Source organism: Phaethon aethereus (assembly GCF_964289735.1).
Source record: "Phaethon aethereus genome assembly, chromosome: 2".
NCBI lineage: Eukaryota > Metazoa > Chordata > Aves > Phaethontiformes > Phaethontidae > Phaethon > Phaethon aethereus.
The window spans coordinates 103,895,466-103,910,899 of record NC_138582.1 but is presented as its reverse complement, the minus strand read 5'-3'; the positions used below and the strand labels follow the sequence as shown (position 1 = coordinate 103,910,899).

Below are 15,434 nucleotides of genomic sequence, written 5' to 3'. Positions count from 1 at the left end.
GACAGTACTTTCTTCTGTTGGAACAACAGGGTACTTAGTTGTCCAACTTTTTCATTGAAAGACTTATGTGCAATAAATAGGTCTTGATAACTAAACATGACATTATATCCACATCATTTTACTTTGATTTGTTTTAAAAGAAACTCCTGTGAACTGAAATAATACAGGAAACAGGTAAGTTGAAGTTTATTCCAATGAAGTGGAGAGTAGAACTGCTTAAATTATTTGCTGAAAACTTACCTTATTTTTTTTTCTGCTAGTGAATTGCTCAAAAGACAGTCCTCTTTTTCATCTTACATATTCGTAGGAATTTGCCAACTTGTTCAACTTTGTGTTCAGTCCACAAGAAGTTGCACTGTGCTTTTCATGTCTGTTGATAATGGCTTGGGGCCGGCCAGGCCACAAGATAATATTTCTGATCCATGCTGCAGTGTAAGGAATCACAGTTTACCCAATAGATTTCTCAGGCTAAAAATCATCCCAACAACATTAGGGATTCTCAGGCATTTTTCTGCCTTCCGAGTGGTCAGCTCAGTGCTGAGGAACAATTGTTAATGTGAAATTTGTAGACAAATGGGAGAGAGTTAAAAATTGTTGTTTGTAAATACACTTTAACTACCCAGGGCATAAACAATCCAGGAGATTTCTGGACTGCACTGGAGACAATTTTTTTATGTAAGTAGTTGGATACATGATTAGGAGAGACATTCTGCTGGATCTGCTACTCGTGAATGAAGAGAAACCGGTTGGGGATGTGATACTCGGTGGCAGCCTTAGTTGCAGTGGCCATGAGATGATAGGGTTTAAGACCCTGAAGGAAGGGGGGATTGCAAATAACCATGTTAAAAATCCTGGAGTTCAAGAGAGTGGTCTTCAGCTTGTTTGGGAAACTGGCAGGCAGGATCCTGTGCGAGGCTGTCCTGAAATGCAGAGGAACACAGGAGATCTGGTTGATCAGTACTTAAAGGGGGCTTATAAGAAAGATGGGTACAGGCTTTTTAGCAGGGCCTGTTGCAACAGGACAAGAGGTAACAGTTTTAAACTAAAAGAGGGTAGGTTCAGACTAGATATAAGGAAGAAATTTTTCCCAATGACGGTGGTGAAACACTGGCACAGGTTGCCCAGAGGGGTGGTGGATGCCCCATCCCTGGATACTTTCCAGGTCAGGCTGGACGGGGCTCTGAGCAACCTGATCTAGTTGAAGATGTCCTGGCTCATTGCAGGGGGGTTGGACTAGATGACCTTTAAGGTCCTTTCCAACCCAAACTATTCTATGATTCTACACTAGGGATATGTGCTCAAAAATTTTTTACTGATATGGGTGTGCAATAAAACCAGCTTGGAGAGCACTGCTCTAGATGTCTCTTCCACCCTATTTTTTCTGTGATTCTGTATTTGTTCATCTTTGATTATTTCAGTCCTATAATCAAATTTTTTTTTTTAGTAAGCTTTGGTTTTTTGTTCCTATTATTTAGCTGGCTGGGGTTTTTTTTCAGTTTCTTTGAATTGGGTAAAAGAATACTAGACATATACATTTTGCTTGTCTCCTGCCTTTAAAAAGTGCCTCAGGGGAAAACAGACAGAAGTTTTATGTGCTTAAACTTTGTTTTAATTTCTGCCTGTGATATCAATCTGTACATTAACAGAAGCCACATATGAAGTTGCTGCTGTAGCCATTTTGAAGAATGGCACCATACCCATCTGAAAAAAAAATCTGGATCTCTCCATTTTATTTTAGGCTGCTGTTTCTAAGAAGGACCATTCTCAGTGATTTATTCACTTTAATGGGAAGGAGTCACCTTTTGTCACCACGAATAAGGATAAGGTTGAGGTACTTAATGCCGCCTTTGCCTCAGTCTTTAATAGCCAGACCAGGTATCTGCAGGGTATTCGGCACCCTGAGCTGGAAGACAGTGATGGAGAACACAATAAACTCCCCATGATCCAGCAGGAAACAGTTAAGGACCTGCTAAGCCACCTGGATACCCACAAGTCTATGGGGCCCGATGGGATCCACCCGAGAGTACTGAGAGAGCTGGCGGAGGAGCTTGCCAAGCCACTCTCCATCATTTATTAGCAGTCCTGGTTAACAGGGGAGGTCCCAGAAGACTGGAGGCTTGCCAATGTGACGCCCGTCTGCAAGAAAGGCCGGAAGAAGTATCCTGGAAACTACAGGCCTGTCAGCCTGACCTTGGTAACGGGGAAGATCATGGAGTGGTTCATCTTGAGAGTGCTCACAGGATATGTGCAGGACCACCAAGGGATCAGGCCCAGCCAGCACTGGTTCATGAAAGGCAGGTCCTGCTTGACCAACCTGGTCTCCTTCTATGACCAGGTGACATGCCTAGTGGATGAGGGAAAGGCTGTGAATGTTGTCTACCTGGACTTTAGTAAAGCCTTTGACACCCTCTCGCACAGCATTCTCCTGGAGAAACTGGCGGCTCGTGGCTTAGACAAGTGTATTCTTCGCTGGGTAAAGAACTGGCTGGATGGCTGAGCTCAGAGAGTCGTGGTGACTGGTGTTAAATCCAGTTGGTGTCCGGTCACAAGTGGTGTTCTCCAGTGCTCTCTTCTGGGGCTGGTCTTGTTTAATATCTTTACTGATGATCTGGATGAGGGGATCGAGTGCTCCCTCAGTAAGTTTGCAGATGACAGACACCAAGTTGGGTGGGAGTGTTGATCTGCTGGAGGGCGGGAAGGCTCTGCAAGAGGGATCTGGACAGGCTGGATCGATGGGCAGAGGTCAACTGTATGAGGTTTAATAAGGCCAAGTGCAGGGTCCTGCACTTGGGTCACAACAACCCCATGCAACACTACAGGCTTGGGGAGGAGTGGCTGGAGAGCAGCCCGGTGGAAAAGGACCTGGGGGTGCTGGTTGACAGCCGGCTGAATATGAGCTGGCAGTGTGCCCAGGTGGCCAAGAAGGCCAGCAGCATCCTGGCCTGTATCAGAAATAGTGTGGCCAGCAGGAGTAGGGAAGCGATCGTGCCCCTGTAGTCGGCACTGGTGAGGCCGCACCTTGAATACTGTGTTCAGTTTTGGGTCCCTCACTACAAAGGGACGTTGAGTTGCTGGAGCGTGTCCATAGAAGGGCAACAAAGCTGGTGAGGGGTCTGGAGCACAAGTCTTATGAGGAGCGGCTGAGGGAACTGGGGTTGTTTAGTCTGGAGAAGAGGAGGCTGAGGGGAGACCTTATCGCTCTCTACAACTACCTGAAAGGGGGTTGTGGTGAGGTGGGTGTTGATAGCTTCTCCCAAGTAACTAGTGATAGGACGAGAGGAAATGGCCTCGAGTTGTGCCAGGGGAGGTTTAGACTGGATATTAGGAAAAATTTCTTCACTGAGAGAGTGGTCAGGCATTGGAACAGGCTGCCCAGGGAAGTGGTGGAGTCACCATCCCTGGAAGTATTAAAAAAACATGTGGACGTGGCACTTGAGGACATGTTTAGTGGGCATGGTGGTGTTGGGTTGATGGTTGGACTTGATGATTTTAAAGGTCTTTTCCAACCTTAATGATACTGTGGTTCTGTGAGTGTTGCTCAGCTATTTTATAGACATTGTTCTTGAAGATGTGTGAATCACGTGATTGAAAGAGGCAAAACTATGACTGTCCTGGTCCCTGTAAGAACTGCTACAGCTGTGTCTTTTCACAGCAAATACTGGCCCTGCCTGTAGAGACTTACGTGCTAAATACCATTGGGCTCATCAGCCCTGTTAATTGCAGCTGTCTTTGTGAGGTGTTGTGATAATTAGGATGTGTTGAGTTGTAGTGATGGTACTGACACTGGGGAAGAACATGCCGTCTGTTGTCTTGATCTATGTTTCTTATGACATCCTGAAGTATATCCTGCCCTGGTCTTGATGGTGTAATAATCACATTTATAAATTATTAGCCTGTTCATTGGCCTCTGAATGTGCGTATAGAAGTCCTCCGGGTAAAGGATTTGACAAGTGTAAATTGGGTTGTCAGGTCTTATTTTTTAGGTTGACTGCAATTCACGTGAAATCCAAGAGCCCTGGAGACAGCAGCCTTACTTCTCCATGGAGATGCTACAGGCAACAGCTCTGCCAGTGGGTCTCATCAGTTTGCATCAACCAGGAGATGGTGACTGTCACTAGGGAGGGGAGAACAGCTGGCTAACTCTCCACCACCACTTCTGTACTTGACAGTGGTAGCTGCAGTTGTCGATACAGTTGCCAGTGAACGTTGGTTGTGCTGGTGAGCTTGCTTGGTACTTCTAAGCTGGTGTAGCAAGGCCCATGCATTGTCCTCAGATTTTTCAGTTGCTACCAACCGATTTTGCTGCCTGGAGAAGGAACTGGAAGCAGGTGTGTTGTGGGGGGGGATTTAAAAATCATTTTAAAAATCAGTCATGCACACTATTAATAAACTGATTTTCATATTTTCAGAAAAGCCAAACAAAACACCAAAATTTATTGCAACTCAAGCCATGGTTTACTTCTCAATTCAAAACTTAATGTATAGTTTTCTAGGTAATCTGGCAAGAAGCCAGGTCCTTCTGATTAGCACTGAGTACTTTTTATTCCCAAATAACTGAGTTTGCTCAGACCTTGCAAGCATTTAGTATTTTACACGTTCAGGTTCTTATTAATGACCATTCTAAATAATTTTAAATTCTGTAATGTAAAGTTTTATAGCTTTTTCTTATCTGAACTGCAGTTTCTGTTATTGCTAAAAATATGGAAAGGACAGCCAGCCAGGGCTTGACTATTTTGCGTAATGCATAAATATTTACATGCCACCTTTCACTAGAATGCTGACACTTCTGATGTGCTATCATTTCCATCAGCCACATAAATGAGGTGGTGAAGACAGAGCTTAGTCTTTTTTCTTTTTATGCACCTTCTCTGTTTTGCCATTTGAAGTACATGGTTGAACAAATGCCAGATTAGCCATTAACTAAACTTAGTGTAATACTGGCTAGACACCCACTTATGTCCTATTCTGTAAAACGCTGTCTGCCAGCTGAGAACACATTAAAAGAACAGGATTTGCTTTACTCCAGACTAGCTGACAGTTGTAATTGAACATCAAGGAGGAAAAAACCAAAACCAAACCAGACCCTTCTGTTCTATATTCTGCACTGAGACTCCAGCTTCTAAATACAAAATGGATAGTTTCTTCTTTTGACAGGCAGACTTACTCCAGGTTGGCTGTTTACATTCACTGTGTCAACATCCATGGGAACTGATGACAGACTATGAAATCAATTGTGCAAATAGCACAACAATAGCACAAAGGGAACAAGGTGGTTTTATTGCAGTTCTTGGTAGGGAGGCAGCAAAACAATACAAGTTTCTTATTTGAAATGGTAATTAAGTGTGTTACTTTGAGTTTGCTCTTAGTAATATAAATCTATTCAAAGTAACTTTCTGAGATAGAAATTTTTCTAATTTGTAAAGCTTTCAGAACAAACTACTACTTTTTCTTTATTTTTATATATGTTGTGAAATACAAAAAACAGCAGTTAGTAGTAATAGTGTCGAAATAACACTGCATGTTTGCATTGGTTTATCCATTTCCATAAGCATGGTGGTTGTTCTCCCACGCTGAGCCCTTGGGAGGTGGGGTAAGCATGAGACTTATGAAATACAAAGTTGTACATTTCATGATCCCTACAAGGAATTCAGGCATGTTGCTGTGTCAGCCTACTTTGCCGTGGGGTATATGATACTGGCTATTAAGATGCAACTGATGTAGAACGAGTCTGTGTTGTCCCCCCCTCCCCGATTCATCATCCCCATCTCCCCTTTTCTTTCTGTGTTCATTTGTAAAAATAACTGGATGATAAACTTGTCTAACGGGCACTGATTTGATTTTTTTGTAGATGTTCACATTCTTGGTTCTTTCAGTAGCCATTTGCTTTCCCTTATTACAGACATGTCCACTGATTAATGCAGTCCTAATGTCACTCATTATTCCCCATTTCCTGGCCTGTGATGTGATGTGAGATTGTGTAGCTCCCCTAGGTGCTCTCTCTGTAGCTGAAGTGTATCATCAGTAGCAGAAAATTTGCACCTTTCATTTGCAGTTTTCATTATGGAGTATACATTTTGCTTTAGAGACCCAAGATTCACCTCAGTGAACAGAACAAAATGTTTATCTTCCCTGTTGCTGAAGGCAAAATGTTAATTTTTCATTGATTCAACATTAAAATGGACTGACTTCTCAAAGAGACATTCCGTGATTAAAAAGGCTAGAACTTTTCATGAGGAAACATTTTGTACTACATCAGTAAGGATTTCAAAATGGCATTTGGAAAGGATACATGCAGAACTTTTTATGCTCAGATTTCATTACAAATGATGCAGCTGTAATTTAAGCCTTCTGGATTTTGAGTGCTGACAAGCCAGCAGATAATGTTTTTCCCTGCATGTTCTTCTTTCAGCTCCTTGGATTTACACTTAATTTTTCTTACTGTTTGTCTGTGTGAGATAGGGAAACTTATTCTGGCTTGTTCCTTGCAGCTCAGAATGAAAAGAGAGATCTTCCCTTGGTTTCTGCATTGGATGACTGATTCCTGAAGCTATAGCAGCAAGGTGTGATCTTTTCTTTAGAGGCTTGTGTGGCCAACTGTTGGACGGAGTTCACTTCTTCTGAGTGAAGCCTGCAAACACAATTCTGCTGTAAAACTAGTGTTCATAACGCTTTGAAAAGTTTCCTCTCTCCTTATGCATCTGTCTTGGAAAAATCTAGAAATCGTAGAGCAGACAATTTCTCAAATTGCTTAACTTTTAGGGCATTTTTCATTCACTGTTCAAAAGTCTGCTTCTGGAAAAAAAAAAAATCTGTATTTTTGCAACCTCAGTGGCACTTCTTTTTAAATGCTTATTGAAAAGATCTTTTCATTGTCTACAGGAATGCTCAACAGATCATATTGTGTTGTAGGGTGTGAAGTTTAGGTAAATTTTAATGTACATATGGAAAATGTTATGGAAAAACTACACACGATTGTCAGTGAAATAGATGGAGAAAAATATTGTTGACTTAGGTATATTGTAGAAAAGTAAAGATCTGATCAGATGTTTTCTTCTCTGCCATGGCTGTCTCATGATTAAGGAATTATGCACGCTTCCAGTTACGACACAATGAAACTGAGGAATGGAGTTTGAAAAGCTGTTTTTTCTACACCTCAAGTAACATAGTTTCCATTCATTCCAGTTAGACTTCTGTGTGTTATGATCTTATGCAGAATTAAACTCTGTGGACTCAGGTGCTGCATTTGTTTAAAAAAAAAAAATGCATCCAACTCATAAAAAGGTTGGAGTTTAATAGTTGTGGGGGATAAAGACTTTTTTACCTTCAGGAGCAACAGCACATTTACTATGTAGGAAGTGTAAGACTGATAAACCCTTAACTACTCATTTGCTTGTTTTGAAGAGCCTGGGTTTTGTAAATGATGTGGAAGAGATGAGGGCTGCTGTCACTTAGCAACCTTATCTGGTTTGGGAACAAAATGTTTTGCTGTTGGAATCTGTGCGGTGTGGCTACAAAGCATTCCTGACTGGGTAGGAGCAGGGGTAGCTCTGTTCTGGAGAGGTTCAGTGCAAAGTTAAGTGCTCCTGATGCTGCGTTTATGAGAAGTATTTATGCCGGTATTTGTTACCATTAAGGTTTTTGTTGTCTACCTCATTGTTTGTCTGTTGTGACCATTAGCCAAGTAAACATTTCCAAATGGCTTCAATAAAGCAAAATTATGTTTTACATTAATGGTACAAAATAATTTCTGCCTTAAATGATTGTGACACTGCACTTTTCAATATTCTAGTATCAGTCATGTACAAACATTCTGAGAGGTTACATTAGCATCCCTAGAGGAAAAGAAGCCAAATGCTTCAATGTCTGAAGATTTCCTGACTTACTGCTTTTGAATGATGATTGCATTTGGTAATGTAGCTCTTAATGAATGATGGCATGATGAGTGTAATTAGAATACATCTTTCTTTTTTAAACACTGTTTTTGCTGAGATTAAAAATACCATCAGGCAATCATACTTCTTGAGTGCAAAATGAAATTCATTCTATTCCTCATCAACCTGCTAGTAAGTCAGGAGGTTTCCAGAAGGCAAGCTAGGTACATGTTTCCAGCATGAAGTTGAGAATGACTTCAGTTGTTCTATGTGCCTTTGGTTGAGTATGCCTTTCAATATACATATACAAGTCTTTTGTCAGTGAGTCTTTTTATTGCTAGTCCATGACAACCAAAGAATTGTGCTCACAGTCATAAAGGAATGGTTTGAAAACTAGTTACTTTAACTACTGTACTTTCAACTGGGAAACTGCAAAATCATCATCTTCACTTAAAAGATGCAGCCAATAATACAAGGAAGAAGCTTACTTCCTATGTTCTTACAACCATACAAAAGGCAAAATTACAAACCTTATTATGAGTAGTTCCGACTATAGGAGGAATGAGGGTAATCTATCACAGTCACCAGAAAAGTCCCCTGTTTTAGAAGTCGCTTACTTCTCCGTGAAATTTACTTCAAGGAATAAGAATGTAATCACATCATGCTTCTCTCATCCTAGGTTTATTGCTGTCAGGTTCAAGTTGTGCTGCTGTTTTTTGTAATGTGGACACAGGACTAAAGTAACACAGGAACACTTATTCTGTAGTTCATTACAGTTTAAATGTTTAGTTACCCTGGGCTACAACTGGCTGGGTGCTTCCAACATGAATTTTTGAAGTGACCCTTGTTCTCTGTTATGATCCTGGAATCTCTCATGTCGACATGTTGATATCAATATTTGATGTTCATGTTCATTTAGCTGTTTTACAAAGTGGTGAGAGACCTCAGTCACTCAGGCCTGGAGATATAGCTGGTTCTCTGGATTTGAGATGCCCTGAGCTTTTACAGGAATCCCAAATGTAATGTACAACCTCCCATGAGCCAACACACTGGCTGAAAGCGGAACTCTGACTTCTCAGGTGCGAAGAGGAGCAGTAGAGTCCCACATCTGTCTTGGCTATCCAGCCAATACAATCCATATATAGGAGGCTCTTACTGGGAATATTCTGCTTATTTAAAAGATGACTGATGAAAAGCTAAAAAATAAGATGTGAACTGTCGCTGCTTTCCTTAAATAATAATACAAGACCATTGCTGACTTCTAGAAATGAGTCTGATAATTTCTGCAAGGACCTGTAGGTCTGAATTGGCATACCGGTTTTGCTTTCAGCACACCCATCTTGATTTACCCTGACTGAGAGAACACAGCTTGCGGTGACTTAGGTGTATACATAATAGGCACTTTGTACAGTTGCAGGTGGAGACATGGCTGGAGTGTATCGAATTCAATTAAAAGGTTCCTGTTGACTCCAGGGGACTTTGACCCTGACCCAGCAAGCAATTTAATGGAGGCTTTCGCTTGCTATTTCAGGTTTACTGAAATAATTGGAATTGTTCAAGAAGGTAAAGTTAAGGATGTACATCATTTACAGGCTTTGGACCGTAAAAACCTTCTTCTGTATTCTGAAATGAGCCACCATACTAAAGCAGTTCAGGCAAGAACTGAGCTATTCTCTTCTGATAGTACCCACTATCAGGCAGTAACAAAAAGATGGAAATAATAATATCTTGGATGACTTACAAGATTTAACTGAGAAAGCCTGGGTTTACTTTTCTTCTTTTCTTACCATCTCTTCATCTGGTGTTTGTAATGTCATAGCAAGCAGGTGTCATTAAGCAAAATCAAAACTGCTTACTTTTAGCTAGCAGTGGCTGGTGCATTTAATTTGTCCTGCCCTCCCCTGTCTCTGTTCAGAATCCAGAGTTGCTACTTTCCTTAGCAGACTGAAAATAAATCAGTAGGTCACATGTGTAAGACCAGCAGGTAACTTCTGAGAATTTATGGATCTACAGATTCTTTGCTATCTTTAGGTGCAGGAGGTTACTGAAGTTGCCTCAAGTTTGCTTTGGACGGTGGCTTCTTTGAAGGTGTCTGTAAAGACTTGGCTTGTTTAATTTTTATTTTAGTGGTAATAAGCCCAGTTTGATGCTACCAGATGAAAGTGAGTCGGGAAGGCCGGAATAAAAAACACACAGAGACCACTGTACTTAAAAAATTACTTATGGAGCCATTATTTATCTGGTCAGGTAACCATGTAATCTTTCTAGTAATTTGTCATTCTAGGGATTATTACAACACAATGACTTGTTCTTTTTGAAGCTGTGTCAATCTGGTATTGTGCACTGGCATAACAAAGTTGTCTTATGTTGCTACTTAGATATCAAAGCAAAAGCAAGGTGTCTCATCAAGAGGCTTCCGTCAATTGTTGGTATTGCTGAATTGGCTTTTACTGATATGTTGAAGGTGATGAGAGAATTCTTTTGAAATGTTAGTATTAGTGAGTGAAAGAGATTTTTAGAAGACATAACTTATAGGTCTGTAGCAGATAACTACCTGCATAAAGGAGCTGGTAATGATAGTAAAATTCCAAACCCTTTTTATTCGGAGATAATCTATTGCTCTCAGCTTGTTTGCTTTAGATTTAGTCTGATGAGGCTGTGTGGGAGGCAGACACCCTGTCACTCCTGTGGGATTTTTTTTCTTTTTTTTTTTTTTCATTCAAAACTTAGCACAAGTACATAAGTCATTTTGGCAGCAGGGGCACTGGTTCACTGAATAATCAGGTGAATCTTCAAAACTGAAACTGGAAGAGAAGTGACAAAAACTAGATAGTATGTGCATCAGTCTTCCAGGTTGTCATGAAAGGATGCAGCTGGCAGCTTTACCCGTAGTGAGTTGCCACATACTCTTCTTCAGTATGGGACAAGATCCTCTTCCTCCTGTCTGCTGGTTTGACTCTGCGTAAGGCAAATTAATTGCTAAATATCAAACAAATCCTAACCATGACACCCTACATAGGTGTCTTTGAGAAGAGGAATGATGTTCTGAGAGTGACCAGTAGGTCTGCTTCATCTCTCCTGCTACCTTTCTGTGGATGCAAAGAAGACAGGCTGCACAGTTGGACTGACTGGCATGGCCTGGCCTGGTCCATAGGCAAAACGCTTCTCCAGGAACAGTTTGCAGGCTAGTGATGTATGATATTTTATTGTGACAGGATTTTATAAACAAGCATGTACTAAATGCTAGAATGTTGGAGAACCTGGAACTGCTGGAACAAAATAGCTGTTGCTGTATTAATTAAATCTAGCTCATTCCAGTTGTTTTGAGTATGGTCAAATGGATTACCCCAGTGTAATACATTTAAATCTCACTAACGCATTTTTTATGTAGAATAAGAGTGCATTATGGGGTGTTAATACAGGAGCATCATTTTCTGTCCATGTAGACAAACCTCAAATTGGCATACTAACTCCCCAGTAATGATGTAATTGTGATTTTGGTGTCTGTCATGTTTCAGAATTGTGTGAGGCATTCTGATTAAAAATGCCTCATAATGCTGCTGCTTTTCCTTTCATCAGAGGCCAGCAGAAACTGTAGATGAAGAAGAAGATGCAGAAGAGGAAAATGACAAGGAAGAGGATGCATATAAAGGAGAGGAAGAATATCCAGAAGCGAACAGAGGGAAAAGTGGGGAAACTGTTAAAGAAAGAAATGAAGTGGAAGAAAACAAGAAGAAATTAAATGGGAATTATGAAGATGAAGCAGAAGAAACAGAGAATATTGACCAAGCAGAGGAAGAGAAACTTACCCATTTAAATCGCAAGAAAAATGAAGAAAATGGTGAGGGAATGGAGCACTTGAACTACCAAGGTGATCTTCAGCCTGAAGAAGAAACAAAAAAAGAGGATTCTGACAGTCAGGACCAGGTGAGTGTTTATTCTTTCAGTTTGTTGTTCTTAAGTTATTGTTCCTCATTCATCTCAGCTTTAGGCTTCTCAGCTAGTCTCTAAGTAGCTCACTCCTGATAAGGTTCTAAGAGCATTTATGAGAACTTTAGTTTGTGGGGAAAGCTGTTTTCCATCTGTATAGATTAGTTACATCAGTAATTACATTATATGCCCTCCAACTGAGAAAGCAGATGTTTCTCACTATTTGATGAATCTGCATCTCCTGCTTTCCTGAGTGTGATGAATTCTGGAAAAAAAAAAAAAAATCTTGCAATTTCCAGAAAAGCATAATCATTATATATTTCCACACTACATTGTCCTTTAGAGCAGAGCAGAAGTTTGCGTTTATAAAACCACAGTCCCTCATTGTTTTGGTGAGTTGACTTTCACGGAAGCTGCATTTCATGAAGGGCTCTTCCATTGCTTTATGGAAGTTTCACCTCTTTTTCTTAGAAACTGGAAAAGACAGCAGAGATTAACAAGATCCTCAAAGCAAGGGGCTTTAGTTGGTTTAAAAGCAAATATCCCGTTAATTAAGGAGATACGGTAACATGCTCTTGGCTTAGATGAAGGCATGTAGTCCAGAAAAATCAAGTGGAGTACCCTGACTGTTAGATGAACTGATCTGCAAAGAGAATGTGTGAAACAAAGTGTTTTGTTTGATGGGGAGAATTCAGATCTGGCAAGACTGGGATTCGCGAGTGTCAGAAGCAGAACACCTTGCTGCATATTCCCTGCCTATAGGCTGCTGAACAACAGAATCTTTCTCTGCTGCTTGTGACACTGTGAATGGTTTCTCGCACCTTGCAACGGGGCTTTCTTCTGTTTCTGTATGACACACAAGAATGTTTGTCAGTTAAGAGAGTGAGTAATGTGACATTTTCTTGGGCCCTGAATTTATTCTATCCTTGAGATATTGATTTTTTTTTTTGTTAATTTTTAGAATAACTGAAGTTATTTATGGAAGTGCAGAAAGTGAGTGAGCATTCACTTTAAATGGATATGTGGGTAACTGGATATTTGGTGAAAGAACTGCGCGGGGGAAACTCTAATTTGAGTACTTTCTCCTTTGGAAGGTATATAAGTATAAGGTAAATAAAAATGTTAATGTGATCACTTTCAGAATATATTTTTCATGTTAAGAATACCTTGTGGAAATTTTAGTATGAGTGCTAACTCTGTATTTAAATGGATTGCAATCCTTGTTACCCGATGAAATTAACAGTACCTGTCCTTTTTCTCTAGGTTGATTCCCATCTTGAACAAACAACCACAAATCCAAGGGTGACAATCACCAGCCCACAGGAAAGTGAAAAAAAAGACCAGAGCAATGACTATGCTGCAGTTGCATAGGTAGAAAAAATGTAATGAGCAGAAAATGAGAGATTATAATACTCTAAATATAAAGCATGTTATTTCTTGTAATTGATAACTTATAATGGGAAGATAGGTTGAGTACCCATATATGGAGTCTTGAAATGATAACGACATATGGAATGATATAGAAAACAAACATTAATAGCTACTAAAAGAACACTGAATTATTTTTACAAGGTGAGATTTTCCAGTAGAATTTGAGGGGGGAAATACAAGAGTACTATATAGTAGTATTAGAAATAAATGAACTATGCTGTGGTATAAAATGGTTAGCAGTAATAGAATAACCACAAAAATGATGTTGTTCCAGAAAAAGGAAGAAAACCGACCCAGATTCAATGTCAAAACTTTTTTGTACACTTGTTCAGAAGAGAGAAACAATTTTTGATGTTTAATAATGACATATGTAATTTTTCCTTTAAAATTCCACATGATATATAAGATTTCCAGGCATAACATTAAGATATAAATAGAATAAGTTGCTCACTTAATGGACTTACGCCCACAAAAAATGTTGTACTATAACGAGGTATCAGTCCTAATGTTACTAAATAGTAGATTTTCAATATATTAATTAGAATTGTTAGTTTTTACATTCATAAATAGCATTTATTTAGCACTGTGAAAGTATGTAGACAGCCTACAGTACTACAGCTTGTTCTAATTTACAGCAAGAATTTTGTTGATTGTCCTGCATCAATTCACTGAACAGTGAATTGTTATCATAGTGAAAAAAAGTAAGGAAGAGTATGTAGCAGATTAGTTTCAAAAGTTGAGTTTGGATGTATTTGTAGTTCAATCTATGTGAAATTTGATTTATTAATGAAAAAAATGAATAGACCTGGATTCAAACTGAAATTACCATGAAACCATTGTTATCAATGGAGCCATTTTAATATGAAACACATTAGGATGAGCCCACCAGTTTTCTGTAAAAGTCGGCAACAATTGCTGCATTTATGAATCCTTTAAGTAACCTTAATGGTTGGAAGTGTATCATCAACTTTTTGAGCAAGCTGGCTCCTGATAAGCTGTGGCTTAATTAGCATTAGGAAATAAGACATTGATCCACAGTATTAGTTCTCTTAATGACACCAATACTATTGCTCTTATTGTTTCTCTGTTAGTAATGGGAATAATTTCTAGTTCATAGAAATACAGCCCTGAGCATAATTTTATTAATTATACAAAAGAAATAGTGGGTTTCCTTATTGTTAATGCTGGTAAATTATTACTATGAGAAATTAAATGTCATTTTTGTTGATTTCATGCCATTAAGAAAAAAATTACATTTATGAACAGATTAAACTTGAAGGACTGTTTGAGGAATGTGAAGAACCACCTGTCATGACTGAAACTCATGACAGACATACTCGCTTTTTCTAGTAACAATGAAATATATTTTTCCAATGGAGTAGAAATATGTAGTGATCCTTCAGCATGTTTCTGAGTATTGGCAATGTAATTATAAAAAATACAATGTTAAAAATCACAGGAACAGGGTTAGAATGGCTTGCTCTGCGGCATCTCTGAATTGTTCATGATTTGTGTGTCCTTTGTTGAAGTGTCTGACAAAGATCTGAGGGAATATTACATTTTTGATCAGTTCAAAATAAGCTCCTAATTTAGCCAAGCTTGCAAGTGTGTATGCTTCTTTCATTTGATACAGCAAGTAAGCCTATGCTCAAATATCTTTGATTTCACTGGGATTTAAGACATCTAAAGTTAAGCAGAAGTGAAAAACAACCAACCCTCACCACTACCACCACCCCACTACCCCCCAAACAGAATTAATAAAATAACTGTACATGCTAGTGAGTAAAAATGACACACAGAAATCCTCTAGGTACCTTTATAGTTAATCCTGCACTGGAATAATATACGCAGTAGCATTAAAAGCCCTCAAATAATAACCAGCCAGAGAAGGCAGCTCTGTCTCCTTGGGGAACTTGGGGGAACTTATCCACTGAACCTTCTGTGCAAAGATGACCAAGAAAAACGGCTACCACTGTGTCTTTGCTCACTTAGAGCTGAATAGCTCATATGCTTACCAGTAAGCATGGGCTTAAATGTGTTGCTGAATCAAGACAAATGAGAGTAACCTTGTGTTGACATTACTATGAATGGGCTCTTCGCTAGAAGTTGACTGCGTACCAAATACAGAACTCTACTTGCTGTTGTCTTATTCCAGATTAAGGCTTGAATAGCCTCTGAGGTGTTCTTCATCCTCAAAAGTTT

At 39.5% G+C, this 15,434-nt stretch overlaps 1 protein-coding gene across 1 annotated transcript in view; it reads left to right on the top strand.

The window, feature by feature from the left end:
- The window catches only part of DCDC2 (doublecortin domain containing 2), a gene marked incomplete at its 3' end in the record, with an annotated part of 71,224 nt that extends 58,052 nt beyond the window's left edge, over positions 1-13,172 (top strand). Inside the window, exons 10-11 of the mRNA XM_081996845.1 lie at positions 11,451-11,798; positions 13,065-13,172. Coding sequence (XP_081852971.1) covers positions 11,451-11,798; positions 13,065-13,172 — 456 coding nt within the window. The remainder of the gene's footprint in view (positions 1-11,450; positions 11,799-13,064) is intronic.
- Positions 13,173-15,434: the final 2,262 nt, after the last annotated feature.